The 24,180-nt window shown below is 41.1% G+C and overlaps 1 protein-coding gene across 3 annotated transcripts in view; it reads left to right on the forward strand.

The window, feature by feature from the left end:
- LOC115201131 (glutamate receptor ionotropic, delta-1) overlaps positions 1 to 24,180 on the forward strand; it is a 436,103-nt gene that overhangs the window by 367,153 nt on the left and 44,770 nt on the right. For all 3 annotated transcript variants that reach the window (XM_029764453.1, XM_029764454.1, XM_029764455.1), the window contains exons 8-12: positions 2,442 to 2,561; positions 17,315 to 17,416; positions 17,593 to 17,790; positions 17,960 to 18,296; positions 23,381 to 23,519. In XM_029764453.1, the coding sequence (XP_029620313.1) occupies positions 2,442 to 2,561; positions 17,315 to 17,416; positions 17,593 to 17,790; positions 17,960 to 18,296; positions 23,381 to 23,519 (896 nt within the window). The remainder of the gene's footprint in view (positions 1 to 2,441; positions 2,562 to 17,314; positions 17,417 to 17,592; positions 17,791 to 17,959; positions 18,297 to 23,380; positions 23,520 to 24,180) is intronic.

Raw genomic sequence — 24,180 nt, forward strand, 5'->3', positions numbered from 1 at the left:
AAAATAGAAGTCATTTCTATTTCTGATGCAGATCGCACTGCAAGTCCTGCCTCTCCCATCTCCTCATTGGTTTATAGAAGCAGGTACCCACGTGCCATCTCCTCATTGGCTATACCCACGTGGGTGATTGAAAGACGAAATGTTTTGCCGGTCGTCGTGGTAATACTATGAAAGTGTAGATGCCAATCACCATGTAAGTTAAAAAATGGAAAAGCCTGGAAGGAGGAGAGATGACTAGAAACGATTCAGTTGGCCGTTTTATGTGTGGATTAATTGTCGGAGTAGAGGACCTTGTGCATTTCAGGTAAAATAACTACTCAATGTTTATATCCCAGGTAAACTAGCTAGCAACAGCAAGCTAGCTAAATAGGACAAATTAGCTAGCAAGTGCAAGATAACTAGCTAAATTGCCATACATGTTTAAGGCTTTTCGACCTGTCCCCAAATTAATGTCATTGGTTCAGAGTTTGTTTTGATATTTTTACCTACATATCGTGATCGCGTTTGGTGTAGGGGGAAAAAATACATTCATGCACGATAGCGCACGATGGCGCACGTGTGAAGCCAGTTTGGGTTCCGTGTTAGGGAGTGCACCGATTTCATTATGAACTTGATATTAAAGGACTTGGTAAAGCAGGATGGCACCGACAGAGATGGTCGCCTTGCTTCGAGTCCTTTGGAAACTTTGCAGTATTTTGTTTTTTTTATGTATTATTTCTTACATTGTTAGCTCAGAAAATCTTAAGTGTTATTACATACAGCCAGGAAGAACTATTGGATATAAAAGCGACGTCAACTTACCAACATTATGACCAGGCATACGAATTTCCCGAAGTGGATCCTTTGTTCAGACCACCACCCAGGACATTGGATCTAATCCCAGCAGCCGACCCAAAACAACGTTGCCGTAAAAATTCCCTTTCTTAGTTAGGATCACCACTTTATTTTAAGAATGTGAAATGTCAGAATAATAGTAGAGAGAATGATTTATTTCAGATTTTATTTATTTCATCACATTCTCAGTGGGTCAGAAGTTTAAAGTGTTTAATTTGAGTCAAACATTTTGGGATGCCTTCCACAAGCTTCCCACAATAAGTTGGGTGAATTTTGGCCCATTCCTCCTGACAGAGCTGATGTAACTGAGTCAGGTTTGTAGATTTGAAGACCGATTTGCGACCAAGCTTTAACTTCCTTACTGATATCTTGAGATGTTGCTTCAATATATCCACATAATTTTCCCTTCCTCATGATGCCATCTATTTTGTGAAGTGCACCAGTCCCTCCTGCAACAAACCACCCCCACAACATGATGCTGCCACCCCCGTGCTTCACGATTTGGATGATGTTCTTCGGCTTGCAAGCCTCCCCCTTTTTCCTCCAAACATAATGATGGTCATTATGGCCAAACAGTTCTATTTTTGTTTCATCAGACCAAGAGAACATTCCTCCAAAAAGTACAATCTTTGTCCCCATGTGCAGTTGCAAACCGTAGTCTGTTTTTTTATGGCGGTTTTGGAGCAGTGGCTTCTTCCTTGCTGAGTGACCTTTCAGGTTATGTCGATATAGGACTCGTTTTACTGTAGATATAGATACTTTTGTACCTGTTTCCTCCAGCGTCTTCACAAGTTCCTTTGCTGTTGTTATTGGATTGATTTACACTTTTCGCACCAAAGTACGCTCATCTCTAGGAGACAGAGCGCGTCTCCTTCCTGAGCGGTATGACCGCTGCATGGTCCCATGGTGTTTATACTTGCGTACTTGGAAAAAAAGGCATTTGGAAAAGGCATTTGGGAAAAAAAAGGCATTTGGAAATTGCTCCCAAGGATGAACTAGACTTGTGGAGGTCTACAATTATTTTTCTGAGGTCTTGGCTGATTTCTTTAGATGTTCCAATGATGTCAAACAAAGAGGCACTGAGTTTAAAGGTAGGCCTTGACATACATCCACAGGTACACCTCCAAATGACTGAAATTATGTCAATTAGCCTATCAGAAACTTTTTTGCGATACAGTGAATTATAAGTGAAATAATCTGTCTGTAAACAATTGTTGGAAAAATGACTTGTGTCATGCACAAAGTAGATGTCCTAAATTACTTGCCAAAACTATAGTTTGTTAACAAGAAATTTGTGGAGTGGTTGAAAAACGAGTTTTAATGGCTCCAACCTAGGTGTATGTAAACTTCAAACTTCAACTGTACATATTATTATTCGTCCCTTTAGATGTGTTTATTAGGTAGTTGTTGGGGAATTGTTAGATTACTTTTTATATATTACTGCACTGTCGGATCTAGAAGCACAAGCATTTCACTACACTCACATTAACATCTGCTAACCGTGTGTATGTGACCAATCACATTTGATTTGACAGTTGGTCTTGTCATGACACTGAGACCTCACTCTATGAATTCAAACTATATTATCTTTCTCTCTCTCCTCACAGGGACATATCACGGGTCTCACAGGAACAATGGATTTCAAAGCGAATGGATCCAATTCTCATGTTCAGTTTGAAATTCTGGGCACCAGCTTCAGCGAGACATTTGGAAAAGACGTGAAAAGGGTGAGTATGATGATTCCGCTACTGATGTGCATTCCTCCTTTGGCTCAAGATGGCTTTAAGTCTGACAGATGTTTTTGAGTTTGTTCTTCTCTGCGCAGTTCTGAAGCTACGGACCTCTGTGGTACTACCCAGTGGTATTGCAGCACAGCAAGCCTCTACAAAGTAGTCAGTAAACCATTTCTTTAAAACAGAGGAGGTTATGGCCCATAAATTGCTGGCAGCGATTTCTGAGGTGTCTTGGGTTGGGTTTCTTTGCACACAGAAATTGGAGTGTGGAAACCCTGTGGAACATACTGCAGTCCTTGAGGCAAAGCATACACAATAATCTGCCAGGATACTGTTGGTTGTCTCTTTAAGTAATATACTCTACAATATCTAGGTTATTTATACATTGATGGAAAAAAATAGGTTCACCGGCATGATCGAAATTCTCTATGTATTCTATAATGCAAATTGTCATCAGTGGTGGAAAAAATACCCAATTGTCATATTTGAGTAAAAGTAAAGACACCTTAACAGAAAATGACTCAAGTAAAAGTGAAAGTCACCCAGTGTAACGATGTGTGCTGAGAGTCGGGAAGCAAGTTCAGGGAGTGAGTGTTTTAAAAAATAAACACAACATAAGATAAAATAAGAAACAAGAACAACGCACAGACATGACACAGGAACAGAAACAATAAGGAACCAAAGGGAGTGATATATATAGGGAAGGTAATTAAGGAAGTGATGGAGTCCGGGTGAGTCGGATGACGCGCAGGTGCACGTAACGATGGCGACAGGTGGGCGCCATAACGAGCAGCCTGCTGACCTAGAGGCCGGAGAGGGAGCACACGTGACAGTAAACCCCTCCCCGACGCGCGTCTCCAGCCGCAGGACGCCGTCCAAAATGACAATCCCGGGGACCAGGAGCGGACCGGTCACCCCTGCTGATGCGTGGTAACCTGTCGCCGGCTGGGGTGCGGGAACCTGACAGACCGGCTCAGGCAGGGGAGCCTGGCGATCCGGTGAAGGCATGAAAGCCCGACGAGCCGGCTGAGGCAGGGGAGCCTGGCGATCCGGCGGAGGCAGAGGAGCCTGGCGATTATTTTAACTTTATTTAACTATGCAAGTCAGTTAAGAACAAATTCTTGTTTTCAATGACAGCCTAGGAACAGTGGGTTAACTGCCTTGCTCAGGGGCAGAACGACAGATTTTTACCTTGTCAGCTCGGGGATTCAATCTTGCAACCTTTCGGTTACTAGTACAACGCTCTAACCACCAGGCTACCTGCCGCCCCTTAGGCATGAGAGCCTGTAGCGGCTCCCGGACCCGACGTCATTCCCATTCGTCATATCAGAGTTTACCTATTTGCTTATGGTTTTGCCTACATCTAGTGACCTGCTTTTTAAATTATATGAACAAAAAATATTCAATTTTATTTGGAATGGCAAGCCAGACAAATTTAAAAGTGCCTATTTATATAACAAATATGAATTCGGAGGGCAGAAATGATTAAATATTAAAGTATTAGACCTCTCACTAAAGGCATCAGTCATACAAAAGTTATACTTAAATCCAAACTGGTTCTCTAGTAAATTGATAGGAATGTCTCATCCATTGTTCAAGAATGGCCTTTTTCCCTTTATTCAGATTACACCTGCTCACTTTCGGTTGTTTGAAAAGGAAATAATCTCAAAAATATTACCACAAAAATGGAAGAGGCAAGTAGAAGGGGAAAAAAGTAAGCAACTTCTATGTCAGCCCTGCATTAAATGGTTAAAGAAAAGTGTAATAATTAAAAACATATACAAATTTCATTTAAGGACCAAAAAACGGACAGCTGTGCCATATAAATTGCAAAATATTTGGGAAGAGATTTTCAATGTATCCATTCCATGGCACATGGTTTATGAATTGATACGCAAAACAACGCTGGATTCAAAACTTCACATTTTTCAATTTAAATTACTATACAAAATTCTTGCAACCATAGAACATTATATATATGGGGGATACAATCTTACCAGCTCTGCAGATTTTGCAGTGAGGAGGCAGAGTCATTAGATCATTTATTTTGGTATTGTCCATATGTAGCTCGTTTTTGGTCACAGTTCCAGGAATGGCTGAAGAATTGCAACATTTGCCTAGAACTAACGCTGCAGATAGCAATACTGGGTGATTTGAAAAGCCATAGTCAATCAATCAATAATATAATTATTATTTTAGCAAAAATTTGTATTTTTAATTTACAATCTGTAGAAACTATGAGAATAGAAAGATTCAGTACTTTTGTGAAGCATCACAGCACAGTTGAAAAATATCTGGCAAATAGAAATCCAAAATGGATGGTGTTAAGCGATAAATGGGAGGGGTTGAATGGAGCTGAAGGGTGGGACTAATAACAAGATAACCAATGTAAAACATACGGGGTCTGTCAAATGTATATAGGTTCAGAAGTTTTGTGAAATAGCACAGTTACAAACTGGATGGACATCAGAAATAGAGTAAGGACTAAAAACAAACTAAATATAACTATTGTAAAATAGATTGTGTCTGTAAAATGTGTATAGTATGTATAAACTGAAGGTAGAAGCCTAAGTGTTATTGTTTATTGGTTTACTCCAATTGGGGGAAGGGTGGTAGGGTTTGCGGGGAATAATAAAGGTATTTTCAAAAAAAAGTATGTGTATCTATATAGGTATGTGTATGTATGTATGTGTATATGTATGCATATGTGTATGTACGTGTATGCATATGGATATATATATTTACCAAAAAAAGATATGGGGGATTGGAAATGATGCAGACAATTACATTACTGGAAGCAGCAATCTTTCCGCAATATTAAGCTGATCCTACCCTAAATAAAAAATAAAATATATATATAATATGTAAATAGGGAAGGTAATCAGGGAAGTGATGGAGTCCAGGTGAGTCTGATGATGCGCAGGTGCGCGTAACGATGGTGACAAGTGTGCGCCATAACGAGCAGCCTGGTGACCTAGAGGCCGGAGAAGGAGCACACGTGACTCCCAGCAAAATTCTACTTGAGTAAAAGTCAATGTATTTGATTTTAAATACACTTAAGTATCAAAGTAAATGTAATTGCAAAATATACTTAAGAATCAAAAGTAAAAAACATTTTAAATTGCTTATATTAAGCAAACCAAAACGGCACAATTGCATTTTATTTTTTTTAATTGTGGATAGCCAGGGGCACACTACAACACTTCGACATCAATTAAAAAATAAAAATGTGTGTTTAGTGAGTCCACCAGATCAGAGGCAGTAAGGATGACCAGGAATGATCTGTTGATAAGTGTGAAAATTTGAAAATGTTTTTTTCCTGCTAAGCATTCAAAATGTAACGAGTACTTTTGGGTGTCAGGGAAAATATATGGAGTAAAAAGTACATTATTTTCCTTAGGAATGTATTGAAGTAAAAGTTTGTGAAAATATAAATAGTAAAGTACAGACACCCCCAAAAATGTATTAAGTAGTACTTGAAAGTGTTTTTACTTAAGTACTTTACACCACTGATTTAACAAACATAGAAATGACATAATGCAATATTAATTTTCATAAATAAGTCCTAGTAAAACACATACAGGGCGTTATATGAGTGTAGAAACATTAGGAACACCTTCCTAATATTGAAATGCACCCCCCGTTTTGACCTCAGAACAGCCTCATTTCATTGTGGCATGGACTCTACAAGGTGTCGAAAGTGTTCCACAGGGATCCTGGCCCATGTTGACTCCAATGCTTCCCACAGTTGTGTCAAGTTGGCTGGATGTCCTTTGGGTGGTGGACCATTCTTGATAAACATGGGAAACTGTTGAGCATGAAAATCCCAGCAGTGTTGGAGATCTTGACACTCAATATTAGTGTTCCTAAAGTTTTGTACGCTCAGTGTATATAAACACAGGGAGAATCAAGTTTTTGACTGCACTGGACCTTTAAGACATAAACACACCAATGACAGGCCTCTCATATATTAACATACTACTATACTGCTGTGCCATTATTGCATTTCTATTGCACACATTATTTCAGCTAATGTAGTACTGTGCTTTTTTTCTGATCAAACACCAGTCAGTACAGTGTCAATCATCCTGTAATGACGACTGTAGGACAAGCAGCAACAGGGTCACTGTCAACACAGCTCACACTGTATATGGCTGGGGAAGCACACACTGTAGGCCGTCTCTCAAATAATACCCTATATTCCCCATATAGGGCATTATTTTCGACAAGGGTCCTATTCAGAACCCTCTGTGTGTCTAGTCAAAAGAAGTACACTAATTTGGGAACAGGGTATTAATTGAGACACAGATGCTGGCTGCTCCTCTGTCCCATTGGGGAGACTCCTCTGTGTCTCCTCAGTGACTAGAGTGTATTATGCGGCTACGCTCTTATTCTGAGATGCCTTCACTGGCGCTTGCTCAGGAGAGGATGGCCATCATTAAAAGGAGGGATGCCTGTCAGATGTAAACGTCTCCATAAGACTCGCCCAAATAACAAGTCCATGCTCCATGACTGGGAGAAATGTCAGCCATCGCCCAATGGCGATTCGTCTTTGAATTGTTAGGGGGGGAATGTGTCAAAGAATACTGTGTCTAGTAAATAGCCTGGTTTCAAGTGCTTTTCTTCTTTATATATTTGTTATTTTGTGACATTTTATAGGTTTTTCGTATTGGTCGGTTTGTGTACCTTCCATCATGGAGAATAAGTACAATAAATTACGTGGAAGTGGAATGAGTCAGACCCGTGGTAATGAAGATTTAATCACCCGGCATTCCAACTTGAATTATGAACCCAGTGTATCACATTATGGCCATTAGGGTCCACGGGCCCAAAGCCATAAGCCACACATATGCACTCACACACACACACACACACACACACACACACAAGCACACACACACACCATTTTACTGTGGCTCCCCTTCATCCCATGGACATTTATTATGTGTATTGAAAGGAAAGGACAGCTAATGGCACGTCAAGTGCACTCAGTCCTGTTGTTGTTCATTATTACTGGGCCGGTCTCCACCACTTTCCAACAAACTAGGCTATTACCCTCTGAGAAGAGATGAATATATTTATCTAACTTAATCCTGCCTCTGGTATGGTTTCTAATAGTCCTATATCTGTTGTTTGACATCCGTCACGTAACCTTAGAAGTGTGGAGCGGTCAACACACAAAGGTATAAACCGGTGACCAAGTGGTTACATACACTGAGAGATTTTTAATGTTGTGTCACATGTTCCAAGCGGAAAATGTCTGTTTGGTTTCTTAATATTTTGCTCATCTTTGATTTTTTCACATTCTCTTGATCTCAATCTCCATCTCCGTCTGTACCTGTCGGCGCCTCTACCATGCTATTTATCACAAAGCAAACGTTTTGCTCCGATGAAATGTCTCCATAGATTAGACCTAAATAGAGATTGAAATGTAAGTCCCTATTTCTGTCTGTTCACTTCTCTCCCTTTTGGCCACTCAATGCATCCCAAACAGGGTTGACATTTTTCGCTTTGCTACCAGTTTCTTATTTTTCGACAGTTCTATTTCTGACCTACCCTTCTATTTCTCACCTACAGTTTTATTTTATATCCTCTTCTACCCTGCAGTATAACGTTTCAGGCTTTGAGCTCGGCACTACTGTCGTTGAGTGTAAATAAACACCCAAAACCTCTGTATTTGCTTAATACGAACCATTATTAGAATATATGATGCGTCATGATGCATGTTGTTTACACCAATACGTGTTCACACATACACATATACTGAGTGTACAAATCATTGGGAACACCTTCCGGATATTGAGTTGCACCCCCTTTTGCCCCTCAGAACAGCCTCAACTCATCGGGACATGGACTAAAAGGTATAGAAAGCATTCCACAGTGATGCTGGCCCATGTTGACTCCAATGCATCCCACAGTTGTGTCAAGTTGGCTGGATGTCCTTTGGGTGGTGGACCATACTTGATACACATGGGAAACTGTTGCGCAGTTCATGACACACTCAAACCAGTGTGCCTGGCACCTACTGCCATACCCCATTCAAAGGCACTTAAATTGTCTTGCCATTTCACCCTTTGAATCGTCTCAAGGCTTAAAAATCATTATTTAACCTGTCTCCTCCCTTTCAACTACACTGTTGAAGGGGATTTAACAAGTGACATCAATAAGGGATCCTAGCTTTCACCTGGATTATCCTGGTCAGTCTATGTCATGGAAAGAGCAGGTGTTCCTAATGATTTGTACACTCTGTGTATATGTTTAGTAATCCCCAGCATCAAACCCAAGTGTTAAAGTTCAAGCTCACCGCAGTTGAGTGCAGGAAGTAAGGTAGGTGAAAGCCTCTGTAAGTGTTAACCATGAATTAGAAGCATTAGAATAGAGGATGTGTCACGATGCACATTGTTTACAACAGTACATGTTTACACATACAGCATCTGCTTACCCAGGCTCAGTAATCCCCAGTACTTGGCCCAAGCATGGCAAGACCTTGCTAAAAATGGAAACGTCACTCCAACATTCTCTCCTTACCGTCATTAACCTTTCGGGATTGTGACTAGGCCATTAGGGCAGTAGACTAAGAGGGGTTAATGAGCTGACTACTAATAATTAGCCTAATATATCTTATTTTAAAGTCATGACACTCACTACCAATGTATTCTCTGTTCCCTACGTAACGTGCAATAACGCTTATCCCTTTATTACAGTCGGATTCAAAAACGGAGCCATATATTCAGAAGAATAACGATGATTCAATACGAGGATTAGCACCAGTGTAATGAAAAACCAAGCGCATAGAGGGTAGGAAACTAGGAAAAAAAAGACATAGAATCAGATCGCTCTTCAATTCTATTTAGCAGTCAACGGGTGTTTCTCAATATGCATACTATCGTGCTCCACACTCTCATGCTCCAAGTGCATTCTCCGAGGACGTTCTCTTGAGTACGTTGCTGTGAGGAGGAGAGTGTGGCGAACGCATAAACCATTTCATTTGAGAAACACCTGCACTCCCCCTACTGTTTTACCTCATGCTGCATCTCCCCATTCACTGAACCTTATTCCAGCCAGGACAGTGGCAACAATAGAGTCAAAATAAAATATACACAAAGCAAACGTTTAATTGCATAATTATCAGCTAGATATTATCACGTTTCAGGAGAAGACCCAGATGCAGACAGTGTCGAAGTAACACAAGTTTATTACTAGAACAGGGCAAAACGACAGGTCAAGGGCAGGCAGAGGTCAGTAATTAGAGTCCATAAGGTACAGAATGGCAGGCAGGGTCAGGGCAGGCAGAATGGTCAAAACCGGGGAAAACTAGAAAACAGGAACTAGAAAAATACATGAGCAAGGGGAAAACGCTGGTAGGCTTGATGAACAAAACGAACTGGCAACAGACAGAGAACACAAGTATAAATACACTGGGGATAATGGGGAAGATGGGTGACACCTGGAGGGGGGTGGAGACAAGCACAAAGACAGGTGAAACAGATCAGGGTGTGACAGATATATGTGAATTGTGAGCCAGCCAGCCAGCCAGCCAGCCAGCCAGCCAGCCAGCCAGCCAGCCAGCCAGCCAGCCAGCCAGTTAAACAGGCAAAAATAATCTACAACAGTCTCGCTCCAGCTCAAGAAAATGTTTGTCATTTTTACGTGGCTGCATCATATTTCTTTGCATACTTTCCGTTGAAGCTTGCATGGATGCATGCTTCAAAATATGTACAAATGGAGTACGCATTCGAGAAGTGTCCTCCGTGTTCCGTTTCGCATACTTTGATTTGGACTCATACTCCGACACTCCCGTGCTCCGATTTGCATGCTCCGAGCACGGTAGTATGCATTTTTGAGAAACAGACAATATTTATCTGTTGAAAAATTAACCCATGATGTCACTGGTAGGCTAACAGCGCGAGTCAAGTATTGCGTGCAGCCAAAGTGATTTTATCTTTAGTGCTGCAAGTATCATTCACATCACACAATTACGTGCTTTGAAGCGACTAGGCTAGCAGGTACAATGCAGTGTGGTGTACTAGAGCTGTATGGAGCAGATAGGTCGGTGTTGCCTTTTGTCTGCATTGTGGGGAGTCCCTACTGGGAGAGAGAGTACAAAACAACATGGCTCAGCCACAGAGCAAGAGTGGATCCCACCGGTGGTTCTGGGCCTGTTGATTAGATCTCAACCAGGACAGAGAGGTGTAATCTCCGTTCGTTTGACACAGCGATAACGTTTTTGATTGGGGTTAAAGGAAAGGGGGAGAAAGTGATGGGAGGCACAAGTGTGTTAGACGGTCTCTGTACATAGGTGTCTTGGTTTTTCAATGGCGAAACGGAGATAGGTATCCATCAGTGGGCTATTTCAAATATGAAAAGGGCTTATCGCCTTGTAGCACAGCTTTGATAAGATTTACAGGGATCCTGCTGGCTCTGAAGCCAGATAGGCTTGTTACAGTGGCAGCTCTGCCCACCAACAACCAAAACATACAGGTAGATGTGCATCTCTTTTCTGGAGCAGAGCTGAATTACACAGTCATTTGGAACATAATGGGATTTGACTGAATAGAAGTCGTTCTGAAATGAGTGCATTTCAAAGGAGAAGAAAAAGCAGGGCTTTCGTGATCATTTAAATCTCTAACAATAACAATTTGCTATTCAGAAATCCCAGGTAATATATGCAAAATAATGACATGGGGATATTGTTGATTTTGCTTTTCACTGTTAGTCCCTAATAATATTTTGTGATGTCTTGATGAGTTGAGCTAGGTCTGAAAATGTGAAAAATAAACGAGAGCCTGATAATTTGTTTAAATTCAATGTAATAGATGTGATATTGAATATCTCTGATAAATTTAAATCTGCAATAATTCGTACTGCGGTAATTAAAGAAAAATAAACAGCGCACCTAAGCCACATCTATTGATGGTGGCAGTATTGTTATTTTTCCTCCCCCGCCTGCATTTAAATGAACAAAGCACCACCAGCATTCTAATAATTTCAATTCTTGCCACACGCTAATTACACTTAGTTGGCAATGCTTTTCTTTGAACTGTCTCCAGAGATTTAACTTCCTGGGGAGACTCAAAGATCAGAGACAGTATAATAATGAAATACACAGGAGAGGATTCAACACGAATACACCATTTCATCAACAGTATATTCTTTGTCTTCTCAGAGTAGTTTCTGTATGCTTTCCAAAGAAGTGGAGAGTGGAGTTGATGTTCCTCTTTAAGCCTATACTTTCTATAGCTAGAAATGAAGGTGCCCTGCCTGATTACATTGTTAGAGAAGGCTGGGGGTTTATGAACATTGACGGAAGAGAACATCAATTAAATGGTTGTGCTTTTCTCTCTCCGCCTAGACTCAGAGCATGACTGAGTTGAGCCACATTGGACCTGATGATGCACACTTAAGCAGCGCTGCCACATGGCTAAGGGAAGCATTTAATCATTCACTACCGGTTAGTTTCTTGTAAACAAACATAGTATGACCAACACTTACTTAGCCTGTCTATTTCCATTAACTATTAATTAAAAATCGAGTGATTTTCTGTCTTCTAACAATTGAAATATATTCATAACTCCCCCTTTCGTTTTATGAAATCGTTTTACACATTCATCCAGACTATCTTCTCTGTCATAGCAGTAATCCATCAAAACCTCAATGTAATTTTGATCATCCGGGAAAAATTGGCCAGCGGGTGTGTGATACATTGACGTGGGGTTCAGCTATCCTGACAGATAGTCACACCAGTATCCTCTCAGCCTCGAGCAGTTTTTAGATCATTTCTGTGAAAGGACATGTATTCGGGACGGGCACAGCAGGTGTGAAGTGGAGGCAAGCAGGGCATTTAGCTCCGTCGCCCACTCAAAGCAACATCACAGTTGACTGAGAGTCCTGACGTTTTTACAAAGGGAAGAGGGATGGAAGCGCATGCTTGGCGATGCATAGACCCACCATTGAGCTGTCCACCTTGAGAACAGGATGCGCTTCCATCCCTCAGAGCCTAGTTCCTATCTAGGTTTCTTCCTAGGTTCCTGCCTTTCTAGGGAGTTTTTCCTAGCCACATTATAAGTACTTCATGACAACTTCTGATTTAAAAAGGGCTTTACATTTGATACATTTGATTGATTGATTGTCTGGGCTGTATGTCTGACCTGGCTGCTGATCAGAAAGTGTTCCCTGTGGACTAGGGTAGCAGTCTAAAGGCGTCAGCATGCTTCAGTTCAGTAAATGACAACAAAGACTTTATTGAAGAATCCCTACTGTTGACCAATCACCAACGAAGGGGCGTGAACTTCGGGTTCCAAACTTCGGCTTGTCTCCAGAAAAAAATGTGTGTGCCCGAACAACCGAAAAAAAAACCCTGATCGAAGTCCTAAACAAACAAAAGCATCACAATGTCGTCATAATATATGCACGAACTCTACCGAACTGTTTCGGCTTGGAAGCATGCGGACGCCTTAAGCCGCTGCCTCCAGATCACATATCAGCATGCGTTCCAGTCCAGCCCATTGTTAATTTAGCACACTCTCCTTTATATTTCCTATCAACCTCTGTCCTATCCAATAAAACAAAAAATATGTGAGTAGTGGGACTTCCCCATTCCTTTAAAAGGAAAAGAAAAAGAAAACAGAGCGCTCCCATACAATAGGAGGATATGGGACTTCCTGTAGAACAGGAAATAGTACTCTCATGGCCATACTGAGAGTCAGTGGTGTCAAGTACAATGCTAGGGGCTAATGATGACCATTGACCACTAAGCAATTGGCACTGGAAAAGCTAGCGGAACTGACTTTCCTCTTAAAACATAAGGGTACATTATGAAATGATATTCTGTCCTTTACACATTTCTGAGATTCTAGATTATGTGCACAGAGTTCATCAGGATTTGTGTTCAAACAGCTGTTAGAACCCTAGAGTTTGACACGACATCACAGTTGAGTTACCTTCCCGAGGCAGAAACCATGGTCCATTCATGTACCATGGTCCATTCATTATAAAGTTCAACATGGTGGGTCACAATGAAAGCCATATATGAAACTCCATTGAAAAGTAACCCATGTGATCGGATTTGATCATTTATGCTGCTTCCTCACTACCGTTACTATGAGGCCTTCATTGTGGTTGAGGCCTGACTTTGAGTCTGGGGTTGTAGTAGATATTGACTTTATGCTGTGAGACTGCCACGGGTTTAAAGCAGTAGGCTTCAGAGCCACTGATTTCTCTATGATTTTCTATAGGTGTTTTGCTATTTCTGTTTTGCTAGATCCATGTATTTGTTCTTCAAGAAAACTCACTTCCTTTGATGAATACGTTGCAGTTTGCAATGTGACTGCAGGGCATACAGTGCCAATAACACATTTGTAAAGTGAATCACTCAAAATGTGATACACTTTAAAAAGGCAGCTGATTTAGTGTATCATTTTCCCTGGGCCTCTGGCTTGGAAAGTAATTGTTTCAATTAATTAAAGAAAGAAATTAATCATAATCACAGAGGTACAGTGGTAGGCTATAGTTTCATTAGTTGACATAGTAGTTTCGACATCTTAAGTATGGTTTTAACAATTCCATGGTGTTTGGTACTGCTGTAGGCCCTAAATGTACATAAATCCCTAATGACTTAGAGATCAGCAAGAGGACAGCTGCGAATATCTGCATCGGAAAAATGGTCTTCTCTCTGAACTCAGGCTGCTCATAGGGAAGCGATATTTTCCTAGTTAGCCTTTCTTTATATGCCTGTGGGGCTACAGTAGCTCAGGCACATTCATCTTGCTGAAAAGGAGTACATTAGCATATGAAGAAAGCATAGAACCCTTTACATTTAAGATGGTTACCATGATGATACACACATGGCGATGTTTTCACTGACTGGTGAAATTGTTGGCAATATACACTCACCTGCTAGTTTATTAGGTACACCCATCTAGTACCAGGTCGAACCCCCTTACCCTCCAGAACAGCCTGAATTATTCCCATCCGTGACAAGGATCAACGAGTCGTGCGTTCCGAGATGTCGTTCTGCTTGTTAGCTTGCACGATTCTTGCCATTCTCCTTCGACCTTTCTCATCAACGAGCTGTTTTCGCCCAAAGGACTGCTGCTAACTGGATGTTTTTTGTTTGTAAACCCTAGACACAATCATACGTGAAAAGCCCAGGTGGGCAGCCGTTTCTGAGGTACTGGATCCGTTGCGCCTGGTACCGATGATCATTCCACGCTCAAAGTTGCTTAGGTCACTCGTTTTGCCCATTCTAACTGAATGCCTCGATGCCTGTCTGCTTGCTTTATTTACGAAGCCACGGCCACATGACTCACTGTATGTAGGAGCGATGCATTTTTGTGAACAGAGTGGTGTACCTAATAAACTGTATATATTGTGCTGTAATATACACTGAGTGTACAAAACATCAAGAAAAACCTTCCTAATATTGAGTTGCCACCCCTTTTGGCCTCAGAAAAGCCTCAGTTCGTCTGGGCATGGACTCTAAAAGGTGTCGAAAGTGTTCCACAGGAATACTGGCCAATGTTAATTCCAATGCTTCCCACAATTGTGTCAAGTTGGCTGGATGTCCTTTGGGTGGTGGAGCATGCTTGATACAGTGTACAGCAGTGTTCCTGGCAGCTACTACCATAACCCCTTCAAAAGGCACTTAAATATTTTTGCTTTGACCATTCACCCTCTGAATGGCATACATACATACACAATCCAGGTCTCAATTGTTTCAAAGCTTAAAAATCCTTCTTGAACCTGTCTCCTCCCCTTCATCTACACTGATTGAATTGGATTAAAGTGACATTGACATGGGATCATAGCTTTCACCTGGATTCCTCTGGTCAGCCTATGTAATTGATGTCAATGTGTTGTACACTGGGTGTAGTTCAGTAAACATCTGTAGAGTGACTGCATGCGTATGGCTTATAACTGAGTGTATGTGTCACGTCCTGACCATAGAAGCTTTTATTTTCTATGGTAGAGTAGGTCAGGGCGTGACGGGGTTGTCTAGTTTAGATTTTGTATGTTGTCATGTTCTTGTTTCTGTATTTCTATGTTGTTGTTTTTTTGGATAATCTCCAATTAGAGGTCATTGTTGTCTCTAATTGGAGATCATACTTAAGTAGTTGTTTTTCCCACCTGGGTTTGTGGGAGATTGTATTTTGAGTAAGTGTATGTTGCATCGCTTCGTCACGGTTTGTTGTGTTGTTTATGAGTTTATTTGTATGTCTTGCATAGTTTCACAGTTGAAATAAAATGTGGAACAGTACACACGCTGCGCTTTGGTCCCATTCTTCAGACAGCCGTGACAGTATGTGTGTTTGTATCTCCCTATGCTTGTTTATGTTTGTGTACTGCATGCCTCTATGCTTGGAAGTCCTGTAAAATAACAATGATCCTACGTGGTACGTTTAATAACGTAATAATGACGTTAGGCTGAAGATTAAGTTGGAAATTAACTGTTATTAAATCTGAGGGTTAATCTTCGAAATCAGGTCATGTGTAAGCATTCTTTCAAATGAAAGTGAACCGTTTTATTGGGCTGGATTGTGTTTATTGATTTTTGAATGTGTGTCACATCATTGTGTGAAATTGTTCATAAAATGATATGAGTTTAATCAGCTGTTATTGCTGTGGCGATGGGTCACACACACATTCGCGCATACAAACACACACACACACACACACACACACGCACAACCTGTGAATGGACCTCTTAGTACTGTAGGTAAGCCATGATAAGATAATCTGGTATCCATGACACACATACACCGAGTGTACAAAACATTAAGAACTCTGCTCTTTACATGACATAGACTGACCAGGTAAATCCAGGTGAAAGCTATGATCCCTTATTGATGTCACTTGTTAAATCCACTGCAATCAGTGAAGATGAAGGGGAAGAGACAGGTTAAATAATGATTTTTTTGAGACAATTGAGAGATGGATTGCGTATGTGTGCCATTCAGAGGGAGAATTGGCAAGACAAAAGATTTGTGTCTTTGAACGGTGTATGGTAGTAGGTGCCAACTCAATATCAGGAAGGTGTTCCTAATGTTTGGTATACCCATTGTATGGAGGTGGCCTGTTCAGATTCAACTGACCGAACGGTTTGACCAGTGAGCCCAATCCTCTCTGTTTGTGTTTAATTTCAGCCAGAGGACTTGTCCACCTGGCCATGCTGTCAGAAACACAAATGTCATATCAAGTAATCAATGAAGCAGCCTTGTCGGTGGACTGCAGTAGGCCACCTGAGCAAAGCAGATTTCTCACCAGGATCAAACATGGTTGTAGGACAGACACCACACACACTGTAGCGTAGATCAAGAGAGGGAAATATGTTTATTTCATTTGTTCTTCTTTAACTTTGAACTATAACTCTGTGCATTAGCATGGCTCTACCTCAGTCAGCTGTTACCAAGGTAACCGTTTTTTCCTCCTTCTATCACTCACAGACCAAATTCTAAAAAACATGTAAATGGATGAAATTAGTAGTCGACGATGCCCTTTTCATATTACAAAATTAATTACTGTGGAGTCTTTAAGAGGCTTCAATATCAGCTTTTCTTTGGTTGGCATATCAAAAGGTGTCTGGTGGAGATGGATTTTGGTGGGTAATTCTGTGTGATTGACAGCCTGATAGATAGAACTAGGCCATGGAGAGATTGCTCTCTTTTCTGAGAAAAGCATAATTGAACACTTGCTATCGACACACATTTATGAAAGTCTCGATCGCTCTGTCTCTCTCTTCTCTCTCTTAGCTTGCTACGTGGGACTCAGTCCATGGTCTGAATGGGAGCTTGAAGGAGAGTCGCATTGAGAACGGCATGCAAGGAGTGACGGTCAAAGTAGTAACACTACTGGTAAGGAACAACTTATGACTGTGTTACCACCCATGTGCTGTGAATTGTAAACATGATCTGTGGGCTTCCGCATGTGTGGAACACTGCTGCTGAAAACATTAGTATCTGATTCAGCACATGCACCTGAATTCATGTTGTAAACCTTTCGATGTGATATTGTGTTTGATTTGGTATAGGAGGATCCCTTCGTCATGGTGGCTGAGAACATTCTTGGTCAGCCCAAGCGGTACAAAGGATTCTCCATCGACGTGCTCGACGCCTTGGCCAAGATCCTGGGCTTCAAGTACGAGATCTACCAGGTGGCCGACAGCAAGTACGGCTCGCAGCTGCCTAATGGCTCCTGGAATGGAATGATCGGGGAGCTTATAAACAAAGTAAGGCTTTCTATATGGCCCGTGTAACCTTCCAACCTGCCATATTACCCCCAGGACAAGAATGCCATTTGAGACCACTAACCAACAGTTTCAACATGGTTTCAGTCCCAACTCATCCCTGACTGACCGGGGGATGTTTGCTATAATTCTTCTCTGTCTGTCCCCGTAGAGAGCTGACCTGGCCGTGTCAGCCATTACCATCACTCCAGAGCGGGAGAGTGCGGTGGACTTCAGTAAGCGCTACATGGACTACTCTGTGGGGATCTTGCTGAGGAAACCAGAGGAGAAGATCAACATCTTCTCACTGTTCGCTCCGTTTGACCTGGCCGTGTGGGGGTGTATCGCTGCAGCCATCCCCGTGGTGGGAGTTCTCATCTTCCTGCTAAGCAGGATGCAGTCACTGAGGACCCAGAATCCTCCAGGGCCACACCAGCAGCCCGCCACACAGGCGTCCAACTCCTTGTACAGTGCTATCTGGATAGTCTATGGAGCCTTTGTACAGCAAGGTAGGACTTACAACTCTCCTATATACTCATTTAGCTTTTATCTAAGGCAACATAGGCCATTTTACAGTAGAAAACGAATGATGTAATTTGTATGCATCAAATATTTAATGGGAAACATAAAATGTTCATGTGCTTGTACTGTATGTGTTATTTGTGGGCAACATTTAAAAATGCATGATTCATTCAAAATATCCTGTGACTATTTATGAACTATTTATCATAAGATGTTTCTACTTTCTAATGCAACGATAAACATCTAAGCCGATTTAGGTAATGAAAGTGATCCTATGCATTACAATGCCATCCATAAAGTTGCATATACGGTGAAAAAGTCCACACAGCTGTTTCTGAACCTATGTTGCTGTCTCATACATGTCACACACATTTGTACAGTAGAGTTCTCATTGGACCTGAACATTTGAGCTCGGTCCAACTCAAGCCCGGTGAGCTGAAGCCCGAACCCAGGCCCGGGACATCATCACAGAAATGAAATGAGCCCGAACACCCAAAAAAAATACAGATTTCTAGAACACAGTATATTGATTTAAACTGGTGTTGAGAATAATGCGGCGGAGGTGGGCGGCAGTGGAGTGAGGAGACGAGGAGAAAGCCCTTGGGCCAAGAGAAAGCGCAGAGTGGAAAACTCTTAGTTATGATTGACTGAATTACGAACATATTGGTATGAAGTAAACTTATGCAATTGAAGGCATTTATCAAATTCTTGCTTATACTGAAACTCCCCAAGTCATATCCAACCGTAATACTAATTTAAAGCAAGTCATGTGTGGTCACCTAGATTATGATTTCAGCACCGTTTTGATTGGGACAGCACCGCCGCGCTGCTTTGAGACGAGTGGGGGACTTGTCTTGATAAATCAATCAATGTCCGATTTTTTTTTACTGGATCTCCGTTTGGATATTTGTTAAGAATTAGGTTGGGAAATGTTAGCGTAAGTTGAGGTGAGTGCTCATGATCATCTTTATTCTAGTTTGCTCATATATTAGCTGATCAGAACATAATTCTATCATGTTATCTAGTTTAACAAGTGGATTTTGCTCTTCAGTCACGTAGTAGGCTGTCCAACTCTCAACCGAAAGCCTGTGACTTGTCTGATAATCAATCAATGTGATTTTGTTTTACTGAATCTCCGTCTGTATATTTGGTTCATTGATTTCTGGCTGTGCAAGTGAAGGTGGTAGCTGATTTATTTGTTTGCTCATCTATCACTGATCAGAAGCATATAGCATGAAATAATGTAGCGTGAATCAAGTGTATTATTTTGCTATTGACTCCTGTATTAGCCTTAATTTATCCACCATCGAGCTGCAAGAGCGTGTCCTGTTTTATCTGTCTTAACGTAACTTAGCCTACTTCAATATAATCAATCAATCATTACATCATTACACAGCGCATGAGTCATTCATAACTTTAAATACAATCAAGTATTTTTATTTTGAAATGAAATAAAGAAGCCTTGAAAAATTAAACAATAAATAAATAACTACATTTTCTGCCAAGCATCCATTTGAATAAATTACTCAAAAGCCCTGTGTCTTGAATGCATATTTGATTAGGAAAACAATTGGATCAGTTAAGGGTCTACTTTTGACAGTTTACAAGGTCCAGCAAGGCACATTAGCAGGACAATCATAGGGTGTATTTTGTTAGGGTGTACCGGCGTTAACAGATGCCATTGGAATATGGGCTTCTCCTGATACTGAGATGCGCTGCATGTCATGGTCTTGTGCATCATCATTCTCCCGAGTGCACTCCACCCTATTCATATCGCAATTGGAAAAACTGAAAAAAATCTGGAAAAAAAGTTTGTCATGGCCACTGATTTCTCTGGCCCAGCCAATATTGGAATCCTGGCGCCTCTAGTGGCTGCTGCAGCTGAGAGAGAGACGGAGTAGGCGTAAAGGACACACAGTATTTTTCTTAACACAGCACGGCAAGCCCGAAACCGACCCGATTCAATTCACAGAATTTGAGGCCGGCCAGGTCTTATAAGTGAATTGATTCCTAATCAAACATGCTTTAAAAAAAAAAAGCCCGGGCCGGGCCGTCGGGTTCCGTCAGGTTCAGGCTGAGAACTCTAGTATACAGTCCATGTAACATAGTGATTGCATTTCAAGCTTGTTAAGCTCACAAGAGCACAGTTAAGGTGCCTTTGAATGAAGAAAAGATAGGATATGTTGGTTGGAATCCAAGACTGGCAAAAGGACTAAATGAGTGTGTCAGCAAGTCCTGTTGAACCCCCAGCTACATCTATTACCTCCTGGCGGAGAGCCCATTGAACCCTTTTAAGCCTCTGTCCTGTTGGTCCTTCGCTACTGGACACTATTTCAAGTGGACACTTTTTACTGTATGGGAAAGCAATGGTTCGTTATAACCCCATTTTTCCTTGAAAGTTATGGAACCTTTTTTTTGTGAACAATTGTTTTTCATTGGGTCACATACCTCTGGCGGCCCTACCCTATCGCCAACCCATAATATATATTTAAAAAAATGTATTAAAAAAAGGTTTTAAATCAAATTAAATAAACCACACGCACTTCACTAGAATACACACAGCGAAGTAATTTGCTAAAATAACACCATCAAGTATGCATTTTACATCACACACCTACATCATATCCAACAGTTTAGAGATTTCTGAGGCGCCTGCTTTCCATGTTTCCAAAATGCTAGGACTGGCTTTATTCATACGGGCAGTGGATAACTCCAACATAATAACATCCTGAAAGTATGCTAGCCATTTCCTCATACTGTATGAAGGTCATGTGATGGCAACCAGCACTGAACAACATTTTTTGGGGCAGCAGTCAACCCAGCCAGCCAAACTTTTCACTGTTTCTCATTCAGCTGCATACCTGTATCATCATTAAGCAACAGCGAAATTGGTTCAAGGGGTACAGTTTCACCAATCATGTCAGAGAGAATATACAACACTTTCCTCCAAAACTCATAAACCTCAGGACAATCCCATATCATATTTTTGTATGTAGCAAGTGTATTGAGGTTAGGACACAGTATGGGCTTTGAGCCTGTTTTGCATGACATCTTACTAATCGTTTCCTGTACGATCTATGACAAAGTTTAAAATGGATTAATTGATGTTTTGGGTTCATTGATGAGTGAAATATATTTTCCCAGACATTCTTCCAATCAATACTTTTATTAGTTATTTTTTTTATTTAACCTTTATTTCACTAGGCAAGTCAGTTAAGAACAAATTCTTATTTACAATGACGGCCTACCCCAGCCAAACCCTAACCCGGATGACGCTGGGCCAATTGTGCGTGGCCCTATGGGAATCCCAATCACAGCCAGTTGTGATACAGCCTGGAATCGAACCAGGGTCTGTAGTGATGACTCTAGCACTGAGATGCAGTAGCTTCATCACCACGCTGTCCCCTCCCCTCCAACAGCCTCATCATAGACAGCCAAATAATATACCCATGTTTTAACCATTGAAAGATCTTTCTGCTATAGTAGTTGAAGATGAGAAGAAATAGCAGACACAAAACCTCTGGATGGGAACGTAAAAATCCACTCTATCACCAGGCGCCTTCCTAAACTTGTACCCCATGGGACCCCAAAGGCACGAAGCACTGACCGCAGTCTAAGATATAGAAAGAATGACGACCCTGGCAAATCAAAACGAAGAGTACCTGAAAACTAAAGAGACCCTTTGAGTGGAACATATCCCCTAGATTATTGACCCCTTTTGCAGACCAGGCTGTAGACTCAAAAAGGTTTATTACCGGAAATTATAGTCTTGTTATGCCGTAGAGGGGTACGGAGATGCAACTTCCAATTACCACCTACACACTTCTCAACCTTCCTAAAATTCTCTATTGTATTAGAAATAATAGGACCAAAATACAACATGCATTTCTTATTAGATATACCAGAAAGTGACACAACCTGCAATCTAATAGGTGAAACAAGTTCTTCCCAAATAGTTCTCCAAGAGAATGATGTAGACGGATCAAACAATGATATGAGTGGGCATAACTGTAAATACAACAATTTGGTCATGTAAGTCCACCATTACACTTCTGTTGTTGTAACACCTCAAACCTAATCTTTGGATGTTTGCCATTCCAAAAGGTATTTACGCATACGTTTATCAATCATTCCCCAATAGCCTACTGGTGGAGGGAGCGGGATCATCATGCTCAGGAAACTAATATGTGGCAACACATTCATCTTTATGACAGCGACACTAGTTTGTAAAGAAGCAGGCAACTTCTCCCAAACGGTTAAATCTCGTTCAACCTCCTTGAAAATATTCTCATAATTAAACTTCACCAGACCATGCAGAGATGTTTGTAAACTAATACCCAAATAAGGGAACTGTGTTTTCATAGGAATTGTTGCGGGAAGTGAAACTTTCTTGGCCGCTTCATTAAGCAACATTAATGCTGATTTTGTCCAATTTATCTTATACCCAGACAGCAATTTGAATTCTTCGAATGTGGATAATAACGATTAAATAGAATTCTGATATGTGACACATATAGGAGAATATCATCCACATATAGTGATATGATATGAGAGGAAGATTTACATCCGTATAGGCTACGCAATTACATTCTGCCTTAGATGTAGTGCCAAAGGCTCTAGCGACAGAATTAATATCGTTGGGGATAGGCCGTCCCCTTGTCTACATCCCCCAAAAATAGGGAATGGACGTGAGTGTATACCATTAGTAGACACCGTACCAACAGGGTTAGCATGTTGCACATGAATCATATTGGTAAAATAATTTCCCAAACCAAATTTCTTCAAGTTATGGAGCCTTTGAAGTTGATCACTCTTGCATTATCTGGATTTGGTCCAGATATTCTGTTTTCTTAGTACAGTATATTGTCAAGCAAATGTGTTATGGGACGGTGAACAGACCTCAACCATTCACCAATCCTTATTAGCCTTTCCTGTCACAGCATTTTCTATATACATCCACCCACGTTACCAACTACTTGTTCCTCCTCAACCTATTAGAAACCTCATTACTGTAGATGCTCTATCTTCCACCCAGTCGGGATATTGACATGTCCTTTCTCTCCCTCTATAGGAGGGGACAGTGTGGTGAGCTCTGTGGCCCTGAGGATCGTCATGGGCAGCTGGTGGCTCTTCACCCTCATCGTATGTTCCTCCTACACGGCCAACCTGGCAGCCTACCTCACCGTCTCCCGCATGGACAACAACGTACGGTAGGTCACTCCTCGCCACTCTCCACGCCATGACTCAATTTGATCCCCTCCTGCATTAAAGTGTCAAGGTATTGTTAACCTGGGTGATCAAATCATGAATGACGACTTTGACTCTCCCCGCTGTGGGACTGGCTAATGTTCTGTCTTCACTAAGGGACTAGAAAGAACATCCAGAGGGGAGTTCATTGGCTTTTGTTGTCGGCAGTACATAGAGTAAGGTTTTCACAACAGTGTTGTCAGTCAGTGTTTTATGGGGGTCAAGCATTGTGAGTGGTCAATGTAGTATGCACTGTAATACAGTAGATGTTCGTAAAGCCTCACAACAGACTATTATGCATCTAGGGTGTTATGTTGAATAAAGAAAAACTTTCTGTTGAATTTCCAATCTATTTACAGGTATATTAGGGATGTGAACGTTTAAAAGTTTAAACGTTTAAACGAAAATGGAAGCGTTAATGTTAAGAAAAAATCCTTAATCAATATTTTATTAAAATGTTATTAAAATCACAGTGCAGTTGTCAGAAAACTACCAGTAACAGTTCCCGTTCATCATTATAAAGAGAAAATACAAATTAAACTTATACCTAATGCAACAACGCGTTAGATATAATGCTTCTTTATTAACCAGATCTGTAATGCAGAGCATTCATCCTATAGCAAC

Source organism: Salmo trutta, chromosome 10, assembly GCF_901001165.1.
Source record: "Salmo trutta chromosome 10, fSalTru1.1, whole genome shotgun sequence".
NCBI lineage: Eukaryota > Metazoa > Chordata > Actinopteri > Salmoniformes > Salmonidae > Salmo > Salmo trutta.